Source organism: Phascolarctos cinereus, unplaced genomic scaffold, assembly GCF_003287225.1.
Source record: "Phascolarctos cinereus isolate Bilbo 61053 unplaced genomic scaffold, phaCin_HiC Scaffold_3;HRSCAF=262, whole genome shotgun sequence".
Classification (NCBI taxonomy): Eukaryota; Metazoa; Chordata; class Mammalia; order Diprotodontia; family Phascolarctidae; genus Phascolarctos; species Phascolarctos cinereus.
The window spans coordinates 96,662,704-96,687,873 of NW_027555736.1; the positions used below are offsets into that span (position 1 = coordinate 96,662,704).

At 35.3% G+C, this 25,170-nt stretch overlaps 1 protein-coding gene across 1 annotated transcript in view; it reads right to left on the reverse strand.

Annotated features, from left to right (window-relative positions):
• Positions 1-25,170, reverse strand: part of NHLRC2 (NHL repeat containing 2) — a 76,599-nt gene that overhangs the window by 23,517 nt on the left and 27,912 nt on the right. Inside the window, 5 exon segments of the mRNA XM_020988096.2 lie at positions 4,515-4,637; positions 5,318-5,549; positions 15,719-15,812; positions 21,798-21,927; positions 24,831-24,952. Coding sequence (XP_020843755.1) covers positions 4,515-4,637; positions 5,318-5,549; positions 15,719-15,812; positions 21,798-21,927; positions 24,831-24,952 — 701 coding nt within the window.

The following is a 25,170-nucleotide window of genomic DNA, read 5'->3' on the forward strand; positions in this document are numbered from 1 at the left end:
CCATGATGGTGTGGTTACTGATCTAGAGCCAGACATACTGGAGAATGAAGTCAAGTGAGTCTTAGGAAGCATCGTTAATAATAAAGCTAGTGGAAATGATAGAATTCCAGCTGAGCTATTTAAAATCCTAAAAAGATAATGCCGTTAAAGTGTTGTGCTCATCACGCCAGCAAATTTGGAAAACTCAGCAATGGCCTATAGATCAGAAAAGGTCAGTTTTGGTCCTATCTTAAAGAAAAGTAATGCCAAAGAATGTTCAAGTTACTGAACAATTGTGCCCATTTCACACACCAGCAAGATTACACTTAAGATTCTGGAAGCTATGCTTCAGCAATATGTGAACAGAAGATTACCAGAAGCGCAGACTGATTTTCAAAGAGGCAGAGGAACTTGAGACCAAATTGCCAACACTTGCTGAATCATGGAGAAAGCAAGGGAGATCCAGAAAAACATCCACTTCTGCTTCATAACTGTGTGGATCACAACGAAATGTAGCAAGTCTTCAAAGAGATGGGAATACTACATCATCTTACTGGTCTCCTGAGGAACCAATATGCAGGGCAAGAACCAAAAGTTAGACTCAAACATGGAACAACTGATTAGTTTAAGACTGGAAAGGAATACGACAAAGCCATATACTGTCATCTTACTTAACTTATATGCAGAGTACATCATGCAAATGGACAATCAAAAGCCAGAATTAGGATTTGCTGGGGAAAATATGCAGATATGCAGATAATACCACTCTGATAGCAGAAAGTGAAGAATTAAGAAGCTTCTTGATGAGGGTGAAAGAGGAGAGAGGATAAGTTGGCTTGAAGCTTAACATTAAAAAAAAAACTAAGATCATGGCAACTGGTTTCATTATTCCCTGGCAAACTGAGGGAGAAGAAATGGAAGCAGTGGTGGATATTATATTGTTGGGCTCAAAGATCACTACAGACAGTGACTACAGCCATGAAATTAAAAGATGCTCTTTGGAAGGAAACCTATAGCAAATCTAGACAGCATACTAAAAAGCAGAGACATCATCTTGCTGACAAAGTATGGCTGTGAGAACTGGACTATAAGCTGAGTGCCGCAGAACTGATGCATTTGAACTACAGTTCTTGAGAAGACTTCTGACAGTCCCTTGCATAGAATGGAGATCAAATCAGTCAATAATTAAAGAAATTGATTCAGACTACTCATTAGACAGATGAATACTGTAGCTGAAGCTTAAATACTTTGGTCACATGAGAAGACAGTACTCATTAGAAAAGACCCTGATGTTGAAAGACTGAAGGTAAAAAGAGAAGGGGATGGTGGAGGATGAAATGGACAGTGTCACAGAAGCAAAGAACATGAACTTGGACAGACTTTGGGAGATAGTGGAGGACAGAAGAGCATGGAGTGCTATGATCCATGGGGTCATGAAGGGACACAAATAAATGAATAAAGAACAATATCATTTCTTTGAAGAATTCTAATTGTTCTTGTAAGAGAGCTATTTTTTTCTTTGAGGTTCTGACTACAGGCGTTTTAAGTTGTTTTCTCTTCTGTATTGCATCTCGGTCAGCCCTGGCATCATAAAAATTCTTCAAAAATCAAACCAAACCAAATCCCAAATATTTAACTTCTGTTGCTGAGGTCGCAGGAGTTGAGTTTTAGGTCTCCCTTACTTTGGGTATCAAATCAAAATGAAGAACTTTCCTTTGTCCTGGTGGTCTTTCTTTATGCTTTTTTCTTCACCATGGACAATAAAACTTTCCTCTACTGTGATCAGCTCTAGTTGAAGCCCTTTCCTTTGCATTATGAAAAAAAGGAAGAGGAGGCCAGTTCTTTAATCCTTAGTCAAATGCAAGGGTGTCTTGCCCTGGTGAGAAAGAGGAGGGCCTTTTTATTTATTTTACTATGGCAAAGGTACTTTTCTTCCACAATCTTTTTTCCCTCCCTAAAATCAACATCAGCTTGGGTGGAGGAATTTTTTTTTCTTCATGCTAAGGCTTTTGGGTTTTTTAAAAAAATCTTAGTGAGGTCTGTCAATTTCACTTTAGTCCCTCAGGGGGTTTCTTATGGCTGAGTTCTGAAGCCTTTCACTTTAATTTCTAATGGATCATATTTACCACTTGTTTAAGAGCTGGTTGTTTAGTAATCTGGTTGTTTAATGGTGGGATAGAGCTGAATTATTCTATTTCCTCCTACTCTGCTACCATCTGCCATTTTCTTCCAAAGACCATAATCTAAGTTCTCTCAGAGCATGCATTTGTAAACAAAAATATTTTATGCATAGTTCTGTATTTATTCTGAATTTTTTAAAAAAATAGGTACCATTTCATTTATTTGACAAATATATATTGAATGCGTAGTTTAGAATAAAATTGACAGAATTTGAAAACTAAAAGGGATCATAGGATCATAGATCTACAAGAACTCTGAGGGACTTCAAGGTCATCTAGACCACTCCACTCCACTCCCTCATGTTACAGTTCGTAACCATCATTATTCGAACCCGTCTCTCTCCTACTGGCCCCTTGACTCATCATGATATTCAGTGGATTGTTGAGAAAAGTTATTTCTGTAGTTGTATTTGCCATAGAATCTTGTATAATTTTAATATTTACATTGCATTTAACATAACATGTTGTTTAAGGAAAACCTGTAAGGTTATACTTTATTCTAACAAGTCAACTGCTTTTTAAAAAAAATCAACCAATAGGTAACAATAATTGTTTGATTTTAAAGCACTCAGGGATTTTTTCAAGATAACAGAATGAGAAGAAAATTTCAAAAGAATGCAAAATAATAAGGTACTTTTATTTAAAGACAAGCTATCAAAAAGCTACAAACAACTCTTAAAATGTCTATTTTCTATTGCTACAAAATGTTTATCAGATGGTTTATGCAATTTAATTAACAAAGTAAAAAGTCAGGAAAGTATAGTTATTATATTTACTAAAGGCTTATATGTATTAAAGTAAAACAACATGAATATTTTTGACAATTTTTCCACTAATAATCATCCAGATGTGCTTTTGTTAGCACTGTCCCTGATCTTCATTTCTGCTCTAATTCTTCCCTACAAATATTTGAAATAAAAAACAAAACAAAACACAAACACTAATGTCAAACTACTGTTCTGAGAGCCTCAGAGTCAATGAACTAAACTTTTTGGTGAATAACAGAACAGTCTAAATGTGAAAAAGTCTACTGTAATTGATTCAATAAATTGTTTCCTCTATCATGATTGATACTGTCATAACAGGTTGTCTGGGATAATTTGGGTAAGTTATCCTGAAGCCATTTTGAGAATATTCAGAAAGCATTTAGTATTTTAGATTTTTTTTTGTATAGTATAAGAAAAATGAGACAGATCTATATTAGCTTCTTTTTCCAAAAAAAAAAAAGCACCAAACTTCAAGTTCTATTCTAATAAAAGACAACCACACAACTGTAATAACTTGGTAAAGTGCATTCAGATTTTGAAATTTATCATAAGAATTTAGAAGTAATAAAGAAAGCATGAAACTTGGCAATTCAAATCCAGAAACTCTAAAGTATTATCAAGATTTCATCTACCTCATCTTTATTTAGACTCATTCTCAGAATGACTACAGGGAGATGTTAGATGGAAACTAACAGCTTTTGGAACTCTGAATTATCAATGTTCCACCGTACTGCATATATGCAGAAGAAACAAAAATAATTTCCAAATTAATTTCAATCACATACAATCATGAGTCTGTTTTTTTGTAATTTTTAATGTAAGGGCAAAATGCATCTTGAGAATAATTTAGCCCCAGAACTATCAGGATCATCAAATTTTAATCTTTCAATTAAATTTGGGACCTAGAAGAAATTTTATCCTCTCCTAAAGAATAAATTGCTGCCAATTTTGTTAACTTTGTAGTAGTACAAATCCATTAATTCTGAGTAAAATGCCCCAGAGTAAACCACAAAAAATTGTGAATTGTAGTGTCAGAATTTAATATTAGGACTTTGTGTGATGTCACAAACCACATAAGCTATGATTATATGCTGTGTGTAGTAACAGGATGAGAGAAAAAAATTACATTACTATATCGGAAAATGTTTCTCAACATAAACATTCATATTTGTTTAGCTTTTTAGCAGTTTTTCCTTATGTTCCCCTCTCTCTCTCCACGATGAATTTCCCTGACATTTCACTTCCTTCTCCCTTACAACTCACTCTCCTCCATCCATACATTTATACATGCAACCTCTCCCATTTACTGAATATGTTGCTAAGCAGCTTTGAATAGCTGCAATTAATAACGCTTGATTATGGACACTGTGAACCTACTTATGTTTTCTCATTTCAAGGCCCTCACATAGCATCCATTCCTAAAAATGAAATCAAGAAAAGAGAGAATGGGATAACATGAATATGGTTGTCAAGAATGGCTAATGGCACTATATATTTTAAAATGACATTTGTAGGAGGCTTTCACAGATTTTTAAACATTTGAATAATGCTATATATGAAAAACAGGGTATCATGTAATTATGCTTACTTTGTGATTGTAGGAGTCTGCCACATAAAGTAAATTTCTTTTCTTATCCCAAGCCACTCCAAGTGGGTGCTGAAGCTTTGCATCGATTCCTGATCCATCAACATCCCCAAAAGCAAATAAATTCTTTTTTAGAAAAAGAAAAGGCATTCATTATTAAATTACTACAGTATTTTGGTTAGATATGTAAGACAAATTTAGAAAACAGCTTCATTTATCTAAGTTGAGGCAAAGAAAAGTTCTGGTTTTTGTCTAAATTGGGTTGGATTCCTAAATTGGAAGACCAGTAGTGCTGACAAAACTTCTAACCTCTATTACCTTTTAATGCTTTCTAATTTGGTTGTGGGCATATAAATGACCCAGTAGTCAGTCTGCTTTTTGCTACATGACAAAATGGCTTCTGCCTAACCTTTTTGGTCCTCAGCTTCTTCATCTATGAAACCAGGAGGTTGGATAAATGGCCTTTAAGGTCCATTCTCAGACAGTTGTCCTAAGGATCAAATGAGATAACATGCATAAAGAGCTTAGCACAGTGCCTGGCATATAGTAGCTACCTGATGAATTTTTGTTCTCCTCATTGTCTTCCATCTCTATAGATGGCTATCTACAGTATTTGGTTGTATCTGATGTGTTTTTGTCATGTATTATATCTTTCTGTCCTAACTTCTACATTAAATTGAGGGTAAGAATCATGCTTTCTCCTTCCTAAGTACCCATGGCTTGGTAACTTGGAAGCTCAATAAATATTGACCTATGCTCACAATGGCTGTAATAAAATTACACATGAAATATGTAATTTTCCTTACCATGGGATCTCTCTCTCCTCCTACAAGATGTTTTACTGCTCCATCTTTAAGTGAGACAGTTCTGACAGTACTGCTCTCACTGTCTGCTACAAATAAGCAGTGCCAAGGTTCTTCAGAAGCCACAGAAAGACCTGAAGGCTGGGCAAAACCTGCCTTGTGGGGATATGCATTGTTTCGATTCTCTTCATTTCCACTTCCAGCAAACCGAAGGCAAGTTCCTCTTGTCAACTCACTAAAGAAAAACAAATTCATAGGCCTGGTATCAAGGTTGATATGTTTTAAGCAATTCAGTTACTAAACAAAATACATGCAAATAATCAAATTAATGATCATTATTAAACAAAACTAACAAGTAATGATAAATATATACAGTACCCTGTATTTTGGCATATTAAACAAACACATAAGCCATTTTCAATTTTTTTTCCCATAACGCTTCCAAATTATTAACTGTATTCTCTGAAAAATACTCTTTACTTTTCATAAAAGCAAACTGAAGAACTGAATTATATAATAATAAAGAAATGAAATTTCCCAAAGGTCAAGTAAGGTTTTGGTTGTAGAGGGAAGATCAGAAGACAAAATGACTATAACTACTAGCCAGAAACAGTCTTTCTTTCAAAAGACCAAGGATGGTTGCAATTCAATCCCAACTCAACCATTCTGACTGCATCTTAGCATCAAAGAATTTTAGAAATTGTAAGGTACTTTAGAGCTTTTCTAATCTACCCATTCATTTTACTAATAAATAAACTTAAAGTCAGGGAAATAAGGGATTTAATTAACTAAGGTAAAACAGGTAGCAAATAGCAAAGGTAAAATTCAAATCCAAGTCCTATGACTCTAAATATATTACCCTTTCCACTATACCATTGCTTCTGTTTTTCTTGGTAGTTTAAATATTATATTTTCATTTTTAATTACATTTGAATTCTATATATAAGAACAAAAACAGTTAACCTATGAGCCTGAAGTTTTAAACAATCTGAAATATTTTTAACTGTCTGTTATTGAGTAAAAATAAATAAACTAGCTGTGCCATTATTTTAAGAAAACTGGCTACAGGTAAATTTCACTTTGGCAAAATCATGTGTAAACCAGATTTTCTTTAAAATGAATATCAGAAGACAGTGTTTCAATGTTCCATGGAACTCTCTGGGAAGAAACCCAAGGTTTCATAAGGAGAAAAGTTAAAATGGCAGACAAGTCCATAAAACAACAAACTTCTCTACTTTGCTTTCTGTTGTACAAAATACATACTTTAAGTTATGGGAGAAAAGACAGGAAATTTGTCAGAAATTGGTCATACACCTGAAAAGCTGGCTTGTTACTGTTTCTAGAATGAAATCACTGAATAATACAAGACATGCAATGAATTATCACTATCTCAGCACAGTGCATACAAAATAAGCAATATAGTAATAATTTTATTTTTTAAAAAGGAGTTATCAATAACTCCTTGTACGTAATTCAGTAAAAAAGCTGCTGTGAATAATTAAAAAAAAATGAGCAGGCAAAGGAGAAAGAACCCAAAAATAGAAAGCTACTATGGAAAGACAAGACTGGGAGATTCATCTTCAGAGGAGGAAATTCAAGCAAAAAAAGCTATTAAATGGTCACTTGCCCAAAAAGAATTCATAGAAGAACTTTAAAAAGACTTTAAAAATCAAATGAGAGAGACTGATGAAAAATAATAAAAAAAAGAACAATTCAAGAAAAAGATTATAAAAAGAAAGTTAACCAACTAGAAAAGGAGAACCAGAATTGGGCAAGGGGAAGCCAGCAAAGTAAGAGACCAAGAAATAACAAAACAAAATATAAAGAATGAAAAAAAGAAGAGAAAATGAGACATCTCATAAGAAAAACAACTGATCTGGAGAACAGATCAAGAAGAGAAAACACAAGAATAATTGGACTACCTTAAAGCTACGATCAAAAACAGAATCTTGATACAATAATATAAGAAATGATTAAAGAACATTTTCCTGAAGTGTTAGAATGAGAGGGGAAAGAAGAAATAGAAAAAATCCACTGATCACCACCTGAAAGAGATCCTATGAGGAATACCAATAAGAACATCATAGATTCTGCAACCTCCTACTCAAGGAAAAAATATTATGAACAAGAAAAAGCAATTCAAATATGGCATAGCCACAGTTAGAATCACCTAGCAGTGGCTACACTAAAAGACTGCAGGTGTTGAAACAATATATATTTTTTTATATATAAATTTATTTATTTTCAGTTTTCAACATTTACTTCCACAAGATTTTGAATTCCATATTTTCACCCCATCTTGCCCCTCCCCCCACCCCAAGATGGCATGCATTCTTAATATCCCTTCCCCTAGTCTGCCCTCCCTTCTATCTCTCCACCCCTCTTATCCTCTTCCCCTTCTATTTTCCTGTAGGGCAGGACAGATTTCTGTACCTCATTTCCTGTATTTCTTATTTCCCAGTTGCATGTGGAAACATTTTTTTGGTTTGTTTTTTAGGCAATTGGGGTTAAGTGACTCGCCCAGGGTCACACAGCTAGTAAGTGTCAAGTGTTTGGTCTGAGGCCGGGTTTGAACTCAGGTCCTCCTGACTCCAGGGCTGGTGCTCTATCCACTGCGCCACCCAGCTGCCCCGAAACATTTTTTTTTTGTTTTTAAACATGTGTTTTTAAAACTCTGGGTTCCAAATTTTCTCCCTTCTTCCCACCCCACCCACCCTCATTGAAAAGGCAAGCAAGTCAATACAGGCCATACATGTGCAGTTATGCAAAACACTTCCACAGTAGACATGATATGAAAACCTAACTCTATTTCCCTTAATCCTATCCTGCCCCCCCATTTATTCTATTCTTTCTTTTGACCTTGTCCCTCCTCAGAAGTATTTCTTTCTGATTACCCCTTTCCCAATCTGCCCTTCTCTCTATCATCCCCCTGCTCTCTTGTCCCCTTCCTTCCCTATTTTCCTGTAGGTTAAGACAGATTTCCATACCCAATTGAGTGTGTATGTTATTCCCTCCTTAAGCCAAATCCTATGAGAATAAGATTCCCTCATTTCCTCTCATCTTCCCTTTTTCCCTTCCACTGTAAGAACCTTTTCTTGTCTGTTTTGTGCAGATAATGTACCCCATTCTACCTCTCCCTTTCTCCTTCTCCTAGTACAATCCTCTCTCACCCCTTAATTTTATTCTCCAGATATCACCCCTTCATCTTCAACTCACCCTGCGCCCTCTCTCTCTCTATCTATCTATCCATACATACATATAATTTTTCCCCTCCCACTACCCTAATATGACAAAGGTCTCATGAGTTATAAATATCATCTTCCCATGCAGGAATGTAAACAGTCTCTTACGATTTCTCTTTCCTGTTTACCTCTTCATGTTCCACTTGAGTCTTGTATTTGAAAGTCAAATTTTCTATTCAGCTCTGGTCTTTTCATCAAGAATGCTTGAAAGTCCTCTATTTCACTGAATGACCATTTTTTCCCCTGAAGGATTATACTCAGTTTTGCTGGGTAGGTGATTCTTGGTTGTAATCCTATCTCCTTTGCCCTCTGGAATATTATATTCCATGCCCTGCGGTCCCTTAATGTAGAAGCTGCTAAATCTTGTGTTATCCTGATTGTGTTTCCACCATACTTGAATTGTTTCTTTCTGGCTGCTTGCAATATTTTCTCCTTGACCTGGGAACTCTGGAATTTGGCTACAATATTCCTAGGAGTTTTCCTTTGGGGATCTCTTTCAGGGGGAGATCAGTGGATTCTTTCAATTTCTATTTTGCCCTCTGGTTCTAATATCAGGGCAGTTTTCCCTGATAATTTCTTGAAAGATGATGTCTAGGCTCTTTTTTGATCATGGCTTTCAGATAGTCCAATAATTTTTAAATTCTCTCTCCTGGATCTATTTTCCAGGTCAGTTGTTTTTCCAATGAGATATTTCACATTGTTTTCTAATTTTTCATTCTTTTGGATTTGTTCTACTGTGTCATGATTTCTCATAAAGTCACTATCTTCCAATTGCTCTATTCTAATTTTTAAGGAAGTATTTTCTTCAGTAAGCTTTTGGACTTCCTTTTCCATTTGGCCAATTTTGCTTTTTAGGGCATTCTTCTCCTCATTGGCTTTTTGGACCTCTTTTGCCATTTGGGTTAGGCTATTTTTTAAGGTGTTATTTCTTCAGTATTTTTTTGGGTCTCCTTTAGCAAGCTGTTGACTTGTTTTTCATGATTTTCTTGCATCACTTTCATTTCTCTTCCCAGTTTTCCTCTATTCTCTTACTTGCTTCTCAAAATCCCTTTTGAGCTCTTCCAAGGCCTGGGACGGATTCATATTTTTCTTGGAGGCTTTGGATGTGGGAGCTTTGACTTTGTTGTCTTCTTCTGGTTGTATGTTTTGATCTTCTTTGTCACCAAAGTAAGATAATATAGTCTGACTCTTTTTGCGAGGTTTGCTCATGATCCCAGCCAACTACTTGAGTTTTAAATTTCTTTGTTAAGGTAAGTGTCTGCTTCCAATGTGGAGAATGTACTGTCCCAAGCTTTGGGGGTTTGTATAGCTGTTATCAGAGATGCTTCTAGGGACCTGTAAATTTTCAGTTCTTCCAAGGTGGTATGATAAGGGTTGAGGTGTTTGCTCTTTTCCTGGCCTGAGCTCTGGTCTTTGAGTGACCAGCCACAAGCAGTCTTTTCTCTCTTGGAATTGTGAGGAGGGTTTCCTCTCCACCACCACTACAAGCTCCACCACGCCAGCGCTCATCCTCACCCCAGGACCACCACCCAGAACTGTGACCCAGATCCAAGTACAGGCAAAGCAAGAGATTCCTGCCTCAGCACCAGCAAAGCAAAGAGATCCCTGCAGTCCCCCTCTGATCAGTCACTCGATTCCCCCTCAGTCTGTGGGCTGGAAGCTCAGGACACAGCCACCGCCCTGGCACCTGCACTCTGGAACTGGCTCTGACCTAGCTCTTCTCTCACTGCAAAAACAGACTTTTCCCACTGACCTTCTAAGTTGTCTTTGGCGTTCACAGATTGAGGAGTCTGGAAGCCGCAACAGCTGCCCATGATTAAGTCCTCTGAGGCCTGCTCTAGGTTCCCTGTGGCCTGTGCGCCCACGCCGAACTGTACTCCTCTCTCCGCCCACAGCAATATGTCTTTCTGATCAACCATCCAGGCTGCCTCCGGCTGGAAATTTGTTTCACTCTGTCTTTTTGTGGGTTCTGCTGCTTTAGAATTTGTTTAGAGCCATTTTTTTTATAGGTATTTGGAGGGGTTTGGGGGAGAGCTCAAGCAAGTCACTGCTTTCACGCTGCCATCTTGGCTCTGCTCTGAAACACTATATATATCAAAGAGCAAAAAGAACTGGGGTTGCAGCCAAAAATATACCCTGCAAAGTTAAGCATAATCCTGAACAAAAACAATGGACATTAAATGGATTGCCAGACTTTCAGGATTTTGTTGTAAAAAGACCTGAAATCAATAGAAAATACACACAAACGTAAACATCAGGAGTAGAATTTATTAGGTAAAAAAAGCAGGGATAGTAATCATGATCTCAGGCAAAGTTAAAGCTAAAATAGATTTAATCAAAACAGAAAAATAAGGAAACCACTATATGCCAGCTAAATTAATCAATATTGTTTTAGACTATTTAAAATAACTAGATACTATAAGGCTGGAATATTGCTGTGGTGTAGAAAATGATGAGTTGGTGGATTCAGAAAAATATGGAAAGACTTAGATTCATGAAGGAAGATGTTATCTACTTTTAGAGAAATAGAGTACAGTCTTACATAGATGTATGTATGCAAGTGTATGATTATAGATATCTATTTATGTACATGTATGTATACATATAAGTATTTAAACATATATACATACATATGTAAACATATACATATTTTCACCTCAAATCAATACCACTGTTGCTTCTTGAAAGGGTTTATTAATTAAGTGTCTGATGGCTCTATTCACCAGACTTCCCAGACTGAAACACTCTTCTTTTAACTTTCATTTAATTTATTTTCATTCATTATCTGCATTTCCCACACCTCTCAATTAAATGTTAAAAAAAAATTTTAAGTCATAACAATAAGTACAAATAAGTCCAGTAAGACAAATTCCCGCACTGGCCATTTGCAAAAAACATATGTCTCATTCTTCATTTTCAGTTCTTCATTTAGAAGTGTGCTTCACCAGTCCTCTGCCATCCTGGTTTATCATTAATCACAGCTCTAAAGACTTTGAAAGTTTTTTCTTTATAATGTTGTTGTCGTGTACATTTTTCACCTAGCTCTACTCACTTCACTCTGCATTAGTTCATAAAAGTTTTCCCAGATTCTTCTGAAAATGTCCATTTCATTATTTCTTATGATATAGTAGTATTTCATTACAAAGTCATATACCATAATTTGTCCAGCCATTCTTCAATAGGTAGCTATCCCCTTAATTTCCAGTTTGGGTCTACTAAGAAAAAGGTTGGTATAAATATTTTTGTATATATGGATTCTTTTCCTTTGACATCATTGGAGTAGAGGCCTAGTAATCATATTGCTGGGTGAAAGATGGGCAATTTAAAAGTTAAATTTAACACTTTGTGGCAAATTGCTTTGTGGACAAGTGCTAATACTGCTTTCCAGAACAGCTGAACCAATTCATAGCTCCATTGACAGTTTATCAATATGCCTGTTTTCCTGCAGTTCCTCCAGCATTTGTCATTTTCCTCTTGTCATATGTGCCAATCTACTGGATGTGAGATAAAAACTCAGAGTTGCTTTATTCTGCATTTTTGTAATCATTACTGATTGAAGTATTATTTTCATATGGTTGTTGACGATCTCTTGAAAACTGTATGTTCATATCTTTTCATCATTTATCTACTGGGTTCCTTATATATTGTAGATATGAGACCTTTAATAGAGAAACTTGCTCCTGAGAATGAACTGTGAAACACCCTTTCTTGGCCACTACTCCCCTATATTAATAGTCTCTTTCCCTGACCCTTAGAATGTAAGTTCCTTGAGGGCAGGGACTGTCTCACTTTTGTATTTATATCTCCAGGGTTTAGCATAGTGCTTGGTACACAGTAAGCATTTAATAAATGCATTTTTAATTCAATAAATATTTATTAAGCTCATACTATGTGCCAGCCACCATACTAAGCCTTAAAGATACACACACAAAAGGAAGACAGTACCTGGCCCAAGCTGCTGACATTCTAATCAGAACTGATATTCTAATAACATATTTAAAGACAAGAAAATACAACATGTTAAAAAATAAATACTAAGTGACTGGGAAAAACTAACAATTGGTAGGGACAGAGAGGTTGGGGTAGGGAAAAATAGAGAATGATAAAAGCTATTTTAAAATGAAGACATATCTTTAAAGTGTATTAATTATAAAAATTTGTAACCAAAAGTATGATTCAATGTATTAAAAAATTGCTCTATACACAATTTTCCAGGAATACATCAACATTTTCACTTCAGAAAAAGGATAATTATACTATATTGGAAAATAATGCGATACGATCATCTCTGTATGTCATAACAATCTTTTTTCACCCTAGGTTGTCTTCTTTCCAATGCTCAGGAAGGCAAATTTACACTTGTGTGCACACACACTCACTCTCTCTTTCTTCCTATCATCTCAAGCTATCATCCTATATCTCTCATCCCTTTCCCAGAAAAAAATTCCTAGTAAAAGCTATCTGTACATATTGCCTTCACATCCTCTCCCTTCCCTCACTCCTCAAACCTTTCCAATATGCTCTTGACCTCATCACTTTTCATCATAAGTAAAACTATTATCCACAAAGTTGTCAAAGATGCATTAACTGCCAAATCTGATGGTGTTTTCTCAGTCCTCATCTTTCTTGATCTGTTTGCTCCATTTTTCACTCCTGACTGCTCCATCTTCCTAAACATTTTCTTCTCTCTAGGTTTTTGTGACCTCTTCTGGTTCTCATCTATTCTTCTCTATCTTCTTTGCTGGATGATCATTCCTACCATGTGCTTTAGTTGTCAATGCTCCTCTCCCATCCCCACCCCATCTCTCCAGGGCTCTGGCCTAGGCCCTCTTCTTTCTTACTATAACTTCATCATTCCTCATAGATTTCATTATTATGTCTATGCAGAATACTCCCAGATATATGTATGCAACCTTAGTCTCTCCCTTGAACTTCAGTCCTATATCACCAACTTGTCTATTATATATTTCAAACTGGATGTCCCAGAGACATTTCAAACTAAATATGTCCAAAATAGAATTTTATCATCTTTGCTCCCTCACCCCAAATCTTCCTGTCTTCCAAGCTTCCCTAATTCTATTGAAGGTGCCATCACTATTCTATTATCTTAGGTTTGGAAAGTCAATAAACATTTACTGAGCCCCTATTATGTGCTAGGCACTGTGCTAAATGCTGCGGATACAAAAAGAAGAAAAAGATAGCCCCTGCCTCAAGGAGGCAATTTGATAGGGGAGACAACAAGCAAACAAATAAGTACAACAAGCTATATAAAGAATAAACATGAAATAAATAAGAAAGGGAAGGCACGAGAATACAGAGGGGTTGGGAAAGATTTCCTGTAATAAATGGGATTTTAGCTGGAACTTAAAGGACACCAGGATAATGAGGAGGGAAAGCTTTAGAGGCATGGGGGCAGCCAAAGAAAACAGTCAGAGCCAAGAGATAGAGTGTCATTTTTCACTACTTTTAATTTTAACTCTCTCACTCTGTAGGGTATCTAATTAGTTGCCAAATCTTGCCATTTCTGCCTCTACATTTCTTGCTTCTGAGCCTATCTCTTTATTCACATAACTATAATTTTAGTTCAGATCCTTATTACAGCTTGCCTAGATTATTACAGAAATCTCTTAAATGGTCTTCCTAAACCAGGTCTCTTGTCTTCTCTAACTCATCCTTCTACCTTGACATACCAAATTTCCTTGAGCAATGCTACCTAATCAATAAACTCCAAAGACTCTTTATTGCTTCTCAATAAAAAATGAACTCTTTAGTTTCACTATTAAAAGTACTTCACAATCTGTGCCCAACCTAACTTGCCAGTCTCACTGGACAGTATCACAGATTCCATACTCTGCAATCCAGCCAAACTGGCCTTCTCTCTGTTACTCACACACAACAATCCATCTCCTCTCTTCATGCCTTTGTACTGGCTGTCCCCCATGCCTGGAATGCACTACCTCCTTATTTCTACCTCAAAGAATTTCCCTCTTCCTTTAGGATACAACTCAAGCACTACCTTCTCTATGATGCCCTGATTGATCCTTTCAGCTGCTAGCATCCCCTCTACCTCAACTACCCTGTATTTAACTACTTTGCATAATTTATTCTATCTACATTTTCACATGTCCTTGTCTCTCTCATTAGAACGAAAATTCCTTGCTTATAGCAATTATGTTATTGATTATACTTGACTTCCTATTACGGAGAACAATGCTTGGCAAACAGGATGTGCAGCATAAATGTTTGTTGATAATATAAAACATAACTGGAAAAGTAAACCAGTTGTAAAAACACCATATAAATATGTTCCAAAGCTAAATATAGATAATATTTGACATTATGATTTCTCATTAGTCTGAGGTTTTTGTTTTTATTGTACTTCTATCATATATCTTATAGTTATTTGTATCTCATCTTCTATACTCTAGTCTTCATTAGTATAGTGTTTCTTTAATCCATGTCTTTGCATTGGTTATTCCCTTTGCCTCTTATTTCCCTGGTTTAATTTAAGACATAGCTCAAACCTCACATTCTCCAACAGGCCTTCCCTCTTCTGTTTCCCCTTGGCAGATTACTCTCATCTACTCTGTACATCTCTTCTATGTACCTAGCTATTTACATGTTATGTCTCCCCCCAACACAACCTCCCACTGGAATGAATGCTCCTTGAGATCAAGGATTGGTTTTTTGGCTTTTGGTCTTTCTTTGTACTCCAGCACTTAGCACAGTACCTGGCACACAGTAACAGCTTAATAACTGCTTGCTGATTAACTGATTTGCTTTTTCACTTTATTAATGTTTAGCATAAAGGCTGCATTTGTATATAGTAGGTGCTGAACTAATAATCTCATACTTTCTATTATTTATATTCTTTTTCATTGATAATTAAGCAGACTTGGTATGCAACAAGGGCAATTACCCTATTATTTTACTATGGACAACTTGAATTAAAATGCAATGGAAGCTAAGTAGTTAATTAAATAACTTTCCCAATGGATAAAAATCTCTACAGTAGTCTTATGCTATTCCTGGTGATTAAACATTCTGTCATTCATTCATCAAACACAGTGTCTACTATGTATCAGGCATCATACTCTGATACTGTCACAGGGTTTTACACGAGAAGATTTTTGACAGTCTAATGAGATACTCTGTAGCTTACCTTTTTTTTGGTAGTCTCCCATCATCCAACATAAGTGCCCAGATTTGATGAGTCCCTGCCATAGCTATCCATAGAATATCATCTCTACCGACCTCTGAAAGTTTAAGAAAATAAATGGTAGTATATATTTCTCACAAACAAAAGTAATTAATTAGACCGTTTGATGGTTTTAAATTAAGGGAGTATAGTAACCTGTTTTTCAGGCATCCCAATTTGACTTGGGTAGTGGGAAATAAAATGTTTGAAAATTCACTTTATAACTTACATGTGAGACACGTTTTTTAAGACATTTAATTTCATACTGCACTGGTCTGACACATTTATAGCTTATTCTAAGAAATGATCTGTCACCCCTTATCTATGATTATAGCCTTTAATGTGTACAGAAAACAGATTAATTTCTGTCAAAAAGATTTGCCAGTGGAATACCACTACATAAATACCAAAATTTTATGCTTCTACAATGTGGACTTTGAACAATTTCCAAGACTTTTGTGTTTTAATTGTCCAAGCAATATGTACTCCTATCAGCTGGATTTTAGGCTTAGAGACTCATTCAAAGACTGTATTTGAAAACAAACTGTTTCTAATAACTAGCTGTATTAAGAAGATTGTAATAAGCCATTTACATTAGAGAATTGAAGAAAAGGTTGTACTGTTTTTTTCTACTAATGACAAATTCAAGTAGTTAACTTTCTATTATTCTGTTTTCTAACTTTTAACGGCAGTTCCTAATCTATTCTTTAAGATAAAAGCTAAGTCAATTTATTTTAGAAAAAGACAAAAGAACAAAGCAACCTACTTCTAAAATGTACTCTACTTGGGATATATTTAAATATGTAATAGTTGTAAATTCATTCTAAGGCTGTTTTCAAAAGTAATTTAAATGGAAATTTTCACACTAAAGTAAACTGGACTCAATTACCAATGTGTCACTTTATAAATAAACTTTTGAGTAGATCAAGGTTTTGATTCCATAATGAATTTTTAAAGTTGTACTTTTGTGGAATTAAATATATATGGCATATATATGTGTGTGTGTGTGTGTGTGTGTGTGTGTGTGTGTGTGTGTGTGTGTGTGTGTGTGTGTATTTCACATTAAATTTATGCACTATCAACCATCTGGGTAATATCATAAATACAAAGGATCAAAAAACAAAAAATATGGTCAGTTCTTGAATTCCCACCCAGGATCTATGTAGGTTGGTGAGTATGTCACATGGTCCATGATATTTTATCTAAAGCAGACACGTTTCACCTTCCACCTTAGCCATCTTCTCGCCATTCACCCTGCCTTCTAATGTAACTTTCCAAACCACTGGACTCTGCCATTTGCCCTGCTGCTGAAAACTCTAGATCACTAGAGACAATGCACTTTGGTCTACGCTCTAGAACTCCTGACTGAGGATCCACATTACTCTATTTGTTGAGTACGTTACATGGCTCAATATATACATCTAGTGCCAGTCATGCTTCAAATTTCATTCTGGTTATTTTGCCACCTACTCTACTGCCATGCAAATGTACCCCTTTTCTTCAATCCCCTTCCAGCACTGGAACCATAAGCAAATGAATAGTGCCACTGTTAAGGGAAAAGACCTGTCAATCACCTCTCCTATGGCTCCCTTCACCCTCTTATGACTTTTTCAAATCAAAACACTTCATCCTTGTCCATTATTTGCTTCTCTCTGTTAGAATGTAAGCTCCTTGAGGGCAGGGACTATTTCTGTATTTGTACCCAGTGTTTGCACACTGTAAGTGTTCAATAAATGTTTTTTCACTCATTCATTCAACTAAAACCAAACCTAGTTAAGAGATGATCATTTTCAGTTATGACTGAAACATAACATTTAAAATTAAAGATTAAAGTTAAATCAATTTAAATTTTCTTCTAAACATCTAGCCTAAAGAAAACTGTCTGGTAAAGTAAATGGAGTCACAAAAAATCAGAAATGACTGAAAAATGACTGAACAACAACAACAACAAAAACAAAACTAAAGAAATTAAGAAACTATGTAAAAGGAAATTACTATGCAATCCTCTGAAATTTCCTGAAAAAATATGGCTGGAATGAAAACAACCTTCTATTTAAACCACAGGAAGAAGGTCAGACTGAACATAATTAATTACTGTAATTAGCCACTGATTATTGGCAATAAATTTACAGGACTAATATGTTAGATGCATGAAATCCTAATTTTTCAGTGTATCAAAAAGTTGCATATTCAAAGTCTTTAAATATTTTAAACTCACCCTTCAATTTCAATGAAACTACTAATCTCTAAGCTTATTCTCATGCATTCAACAAGTTTACAGAACACCTGAATAAACATTTTGAGAGAGATGTAGAACACAGGATTCCACCTCTTTAGATTATAACATGAAGGACAGTATTAACATAATAAATAAGCATATTATATTTAATATTTATGATATATTTTAAAAAGACAGGTTGGAACTTAAAATGTAACAAAATAAATTAGGTTAAATTTTTAAAAAAAGATGATAGTCTTCTGGATAATGCCTTATACTCACATAGTGTTATTTCTTCCTCATGGTATGTTAAAGCCCTTTACAGAAGTAGATTCCCCATTTTCCCCATCTTTCCAAAAGGAACTACAGTATTTACTATGAAAAACACAGTTACTTCAAGGTCATAATGTTATTAGGTAGGCAACAGCAAATGAAATAAAAGTTCCTGAGCACAGGAACAACTCCAACAGAGTGGTAACTTAGGAAAATTACTCAAACAGATACATGATAGATAAACTGAGGAACTAGACTGGACAAATTAGAAGGCTCTAACAACATATTTTGCAAAAAGAGATGGGGGCCAGGAATAGTACGGTGGCAGCAGAAACGTAAGGACAACAGACAGAAGAATTTCAATGTAAATTTGATATGAGTTGGTAACTGAAAGGGCATGAAGGGATATGGGAGACAAAAGGATCAAAAATGACTCAAGTTACGACTTTAGGTGGTTAGTTCAGAATGGGTTTGATGAACTATCCAGCAGGCCACCAGAGATCTAGGCTAGAACTGAGGGAAGAGAATGAGGCTGAGATGTAATCACTCATATTATTAAAGCCATGACAGCAGATAAAAACATCAAAGGAGAAAAGAGGTTCAAGAACAGAATTTTGGAGGATACACACATACAAGGGGGCAGAAGGACGAAGAGTCAACAAAGAGGGCAGGAGTGACTGAGGAGTTAGGAGAGCTACGAGAGTACAGAATCATAGAAGCTACTACAAGAGAAGAACATTATGTAGGATAAAGTGAGAACAAAGGCCACAGGATTTGGAAATGAAATTATTAGTGCCCTTACTGATAGCAGTTTGAGGAACACTGTGGAAAATAATGACAGACTGCAAAAGGCTGAGGATGGAGTGGATGCTGACAAAGTGTGGGTACTACTCTTTCTACGAAGTTAAAGGAGAAATACAATAATAGCATGAGCTGTTATGTAGGTCAAGAGAAGTCCCTTCCCCCACGCCCAGAATGGGGAAATCTGTACATATATATAGGCTGAGAGAAAAGAAATGGTTGAGAAGGAAGAATGAAGATACATGAGAGAGAGAGAGAGAGAAAATGTTTCACGGAACAAGGTCACAGGAAATGGGATGAGTGATTCAGACAGAAGTATACCTTTGAGAAGATGGGGTAGTGCTTTCTCTGAAACTAGAAAGATGGATGAAAGAATAACTGATGTCACTGAGAGTTTAGGAAACTAGCTGAAAGAATTCAGGCCTTATTCTTCAGTAAAGTGGGAAACAAGGTTTGTCTAGAAAGGCAAAAAGCATATAAAGAAGTATTTTTTAAAGATGAAAACTTTTCAATTAAAACATAGATTTTAGATAGAAGGAATAAAACAGGTGAATAAGTTTAGTAAGTGCAACTTGTAACTTTTTCTTCAAAATTCATAAAATTCTCTTACTTTGTCCTTCGATTATTTGAAGCTAATGAGATCCAAATAATCCCCGCTACCAGAACTATCATAAATGTTCTTATCAAAAGCAAACTTTTCCAAGCTCTTTGATCTAGTACATTACTCTAGGTAGTACATTACTCTAGTAGCAGTAGTTTGTATTTAACATTCAAAACTAACAGTTATCATTCATAACTTTTCATTTTATTATTGACAAATACTAATACACTATTTATGAAATAGGACGGCTTACAAAGAAAATAAACATCAATGGATTATAAATACCTAAAAGACAGAAGTCCAATATTTAGAGGAGTTGGTACATTTTGGGCTTATATATTGAACACTTTTTATTTAACTCTTCCCTGAAATATCAGAAACTCTAGAAAGCAGAAAATTTTTTTATTCATTCATACAGCCTGTTTTCTTCCTGACCTCTCCGAACATAAAACTTGTTTTTTTATGCACATTTTATTATTTTTGCAAACTAAGGATATGTCATTTCCTATTCAGCATACAAGAAGCTTTTCAAAATATGATGGTAGTACTACAAACTGTGAAATGGCATAAGGAATAACAGGTAACAGTAAAATATTGATTAGCTATTTGTCACCATTTCTTTTTGAAAGAAAGAATTATCCTATATCACAAAGACATATAATTGGCACTGGTGAAGGACTGACAAGTACAGAGCGTTTCCTGGAATGCATTTTGAAATAGGTAAATACTTCCGGGACAATATAATGTTTCCCTGGCAATGGGAGCTCAGACAGGTTCTTGCAATGAGCTATCCACCACAGTCTAGGTCTGAAAGTAGTATTATGTTTCTGTGTTCAAAGGAATTGACAGATATTCCGAACTAATCCTTTACTTTTTCAACTCTTACCTCCATTACTGACAAGTAATGCTAACTTCCAAAAGAAAAAAAAGTAAGTTGGGTCTGGATCTTGAACAAATACATATATTTAGTGTGTTGATTTTTTTAATTAAGGCAGTTACTTGAAATGATTTTTAACACTTTATGATTTACACAGCTTTTTTCAATTAGCTCCACTAAAAAGCAAGAACATATTAATCTGTAGCAACAATATATACTTTTATTGATACCTCAAACTTAATCTCAATGACCATCTAGAAAATTTTTGCCTAAAACTTAATCGTTACTAGGGATCTCAATCTGTGATCGTGAACTCAAATTTTATTTTACTAGTATTTTGTTTTCTCTAACTTGAAGGGATAGCTTAGTGACAATAAGAGCTTTTCTCAAAGCTGAAGCATGAAATACTAAATCTCATATAATTTTTACTCAATAAATAATGAAATACATTTACTTCACAGCATTACATTTATTCTTACAGAAAAATCTACATTATCTAGATTACTTTAAAGAATAAGTATATTACATTGGATATTTTATAGTATATTAAGCGAAATGACAGAATTGTAACAGCATATTATCCAAGCAGATAACTGCATATACCATAGATTATCTAAATTGTACACTAAAATGGCTGAATCTCAACCATTAAAGGTCATATAAATTCATTTAACCTTCTCTCTGAAGAGAATACTGATTAAGGGGTCAAGAAAGGTTAATGGGATATGTGTACATCATCCTCCATAACAGGTTAAAATTCAGGCAACAGTAAAAGCCATCCAAGGATGGTTGTTGACCTGTAGAACATGAATCTCTCAGGTTAATATCCACTGCACAAGCTGAAATTGGTGCAGACTAAATACACACTTTTAAAATCTGGCAAAGATGCAATAAGACAGTCAATTTGTAGTTAGAAAATACTTTTAGAGTTCAGTAAAATGCTGATCATACTTTTAAAGACAAAGAAAAGATCATGGACAAGATGGCCACTACCATAAAAAAAAATCACCACGTGTAAAAAGTCAAATTTCTCTTTGAAGTCCAATTATAATGACATCATATATATTAAGTGAACAGCTACTTAGAAATGGACATCCTTTTAATTTGTTTTAAAATTTTAAATAATTCAAATATGAATGATAATCCATTTTCATATTACTCTGGAGAATTAAAAAAATTGGAAAAATATTATTACAACAAAAAATACAATTTCTTTTTTATATACTGAAGTAGACTTTCATAGAGAACAATATTCAAAATATGAAAAATGTACCTGATGTTCCAAAAACTACATCCCAAGGTGAACTGATGGGCTGTTCCTCTCCTTTTGCTCCACCTTCTTTGTCTGTGCCTTGTATTCCAATGCCAGCCACAGTGCTCACCACTGCAGTTTCTAGATCAATCTGAAAAAATTAAGTCTGTGATTAATAAGGTTTGTTATATTTTCCATCTTTCCTGGATGATGAGAATCTCAATAGAATATATAGACAGAACAGTACTCTCAGTGTTATACACAGGCATCTAGGTGGTGCAGTGGATTAGAATGTTGGGCATGGAATCAGGAAGACCGGAGTTCAAATACATTCTCAGATACTAGCTGTGTGAGCTTAGGCAAATCACTTAACCTGACTGCCTCAGTTTCCTTAACTGCAAAATGGGGATCTCAAGGGCACCTATCTCATAGAGTTGTGGTGAGGATCAAATGATATATCTGTAAAGTACTCTGCACAGTGCCTGACACACAGTAGACATTTAATAAATGCTTGCTTGTGTGTGTGTGTGTGTGTCTGTATATATGTATGTATGTATAGCTATGAGGCTCCTATTACTCGACTAAGACTTATATGCTCTACAAATGCTCCATATTTCTTCTGTCCCCCCTCCCATTACTCAAATAATGAATCATCTTTTTTTTTTTTGGGCTAGGCAATGGGGTTAAGTGACTTGCCCAGGGTCACACAGCTAGTAAGTGTTATGTGTCTGATGCCAGACTTGAATTCAGGTCCTCCTGAATCCAGGGCCGGTGCTCTATCTACTGCACCACCTACCTACCCCCAAATAATGGATCTTGACATCCTCAAAGGCAGATGTTCTTAATCTGGGGTCCATGGATTTTTTTAAAAAATATTTTGATAACTATATTTCCATATAATTGGTTTCCTTTGTAATCATATTATTTTATCTTACGCTTTAAAAACATTATTCTAAGAAGAAGTCCATAGACTTCACCAGACTACCAAAGGAATTCATAACACAAAAAAGTTTAAGGATGCTCTAAGGCACCAATATTTGAGAAGAAATTAATATTTAAAAACTTTTTTTAAATCAAAACACTTAGTACCTATTAAAGACCATTATACACTGAAATACATGGAAGCATGTAATTTTCAATCTCATTTCATTTCTTAAAATATAAATTCAATATTCCATGTTACAAAAAATCTTATTTCCTATTTTCTTTTTCTGAGCTTTTTTTTTTTAAAAGCTTTCTAATTTTCTTCCTAAACACTTATGGTGATAATAAAAGGAAACTAGGATGAGCTTGGAAATATCTCTTGATTTAAGGAATAATAATGCTCTTCCCTTTATTTTTATTTTTTATAGTTTCTAAACCAATTCAGAGAATAGGAAAGGCCATCAAAAAACTATAACTTGTCATCACTGTTCTATTAATTGTTCTTCAACATCAAGTGGTATATAGACATATTATGATTAATGGTGTAACAACTATTAAATTCTAAAACAGAAATGATCTACGTAGACACTTTGAAAAGGAAAAAGTCTTACAAGTTTACACTTAATTCCTTAAAAAACTACAAATATCTGAGACCCTGAAAGTCAGATTCCACAAAGTCTTGCTCTTAAGCCCTATCATGGCATGGCAGTGAATCAGGAATTCTAAGTTCTTGAAGCACAGCACAAAACCTATGTTCAAAAGGCTTAGGGTATGGTCCTAGAAACAGACTGTGCCTGCTTTCCAAAGACTAGGGTAGTTAAAAAGAGAGAGGATCACTACCAGTAGGTTGACCACTTGGTGAATTCTTTGGCTGTGGCAAAAATGAAAAAAAAAAAATCAAAATGGCCATTAAGCCTCTGTAACACCTTTCCACTTCTGCAGTAATGGTGGCTGAGGGAAGAAAATGGGGTAGAAGATGATAAATATTACAAAGTTTTAGCCTGCCAATAAATATTAACTTAACTATTGATATTCTAAATGTGAGACCTTTGTCCAAGGAATACCGAGTGGACATCTTACTATGATAACTGAACCATAACAGTTTTGTGTTTTATCAAGCAAAAATAAGCACCTACTCTATTCCCTATTGGAATAACCAGGGCCGGATTTCCAGACCCAAAAAGAGCCCGAAGTTCTATTGCTCTCAAATTGTAGACCCTCTCAGTTGAGGTGGCTGAGTTCAACAGCTATCTTCTGGAACTTCCAAGCAGGGACACCTCACTCTGTTCTTGTGGTCAGAGCCACGTAGTTGCTGTTCATTTCTACACTTGTTCCTCCCTAGGACACGTGACCACTCCCTGCCTGGCATGCGACTCCTAGGTCTGCCCTGGATCTCTGGCCTGGAACTGGGTAGCTCGTAACTGAGCTGCCAATTTGCATTTGTTCCTACATGAAGTCAAGGTTGCGAGTCTGGGACCTTGTCTAGCCCTGGTGCATAGCCTTGTCCTCTTTCAGTTCCGGAGCCCTGGAATGGTCACATGGTCCTGGATGAACCTCCATCCCTAGTGTCCATAGGATCTCTTGGCCCCCCTAAGTGAATCTGAGCTTGAAAAATAAAAAATGACTCATTCTAATTTTTTCTTGGATTTTTTTTGGTCAGGACTTCTAATATGCTTTCTAGATCTTTTTGGAGAAGGTATGCTGTAGGAGCTAGGCCATACTTCTTTCTGCTACTCTACCATCCTGGCTCCAACCATCTTCCTTAGTCCTAATTTGGCTTTCTAAAACTACATAAAATAATTCTAACTTCTTATTCAAATCCTATCCCCCCAAGTCTTCTCTTTTCTAAGCTAAAGTCATTCAATTGTTCCTCAAGACATGGCTTGCAGATCTTTGTCAATGTTCCTCTTAAAATGGGGAGACTTGAAGTGAACACAATCTAGATAAAGCCTGAACAGGTTACAATGCAGTGGAATTATTCTCTCACAGATGGAACTGACATGGACACATTTAAAATTCATAATCATTTCCTCTAATTCCAAATAATAAAGCAGCAAGTAGAAAACAAGGTATGTTTATAATTAAGAATATTTAAACTGGTATATAATAATTAAAAAACTGAAAAATTACCTTTCTTATCAAGTGATTTTCTGTATCTGCTACATATATGATGTTGTTCTTTATGGCTACACCTTGTGGAGAATTGAAAGTTGCCTCTAAAAATGTTCCATCTTTTCTTCCACTGTTGGGACCTAAAATAAAAAAAAAAGTCAGTTAATAAAATCTTTCTACTCAAAACATGACCAAGATAAAAGGAAAATAATCTCAGCTTTTTTTTTAATTGGGAGATTAGAACATACTTGTAGTACTTATTTCTACATTTCTCAAAATTGTCCTAATAATGATGTAAACTTAAGTGCAACATGATAAATTTTTAAGTGGTCTTAATTGTGTATTGCTCCCTTAAAAT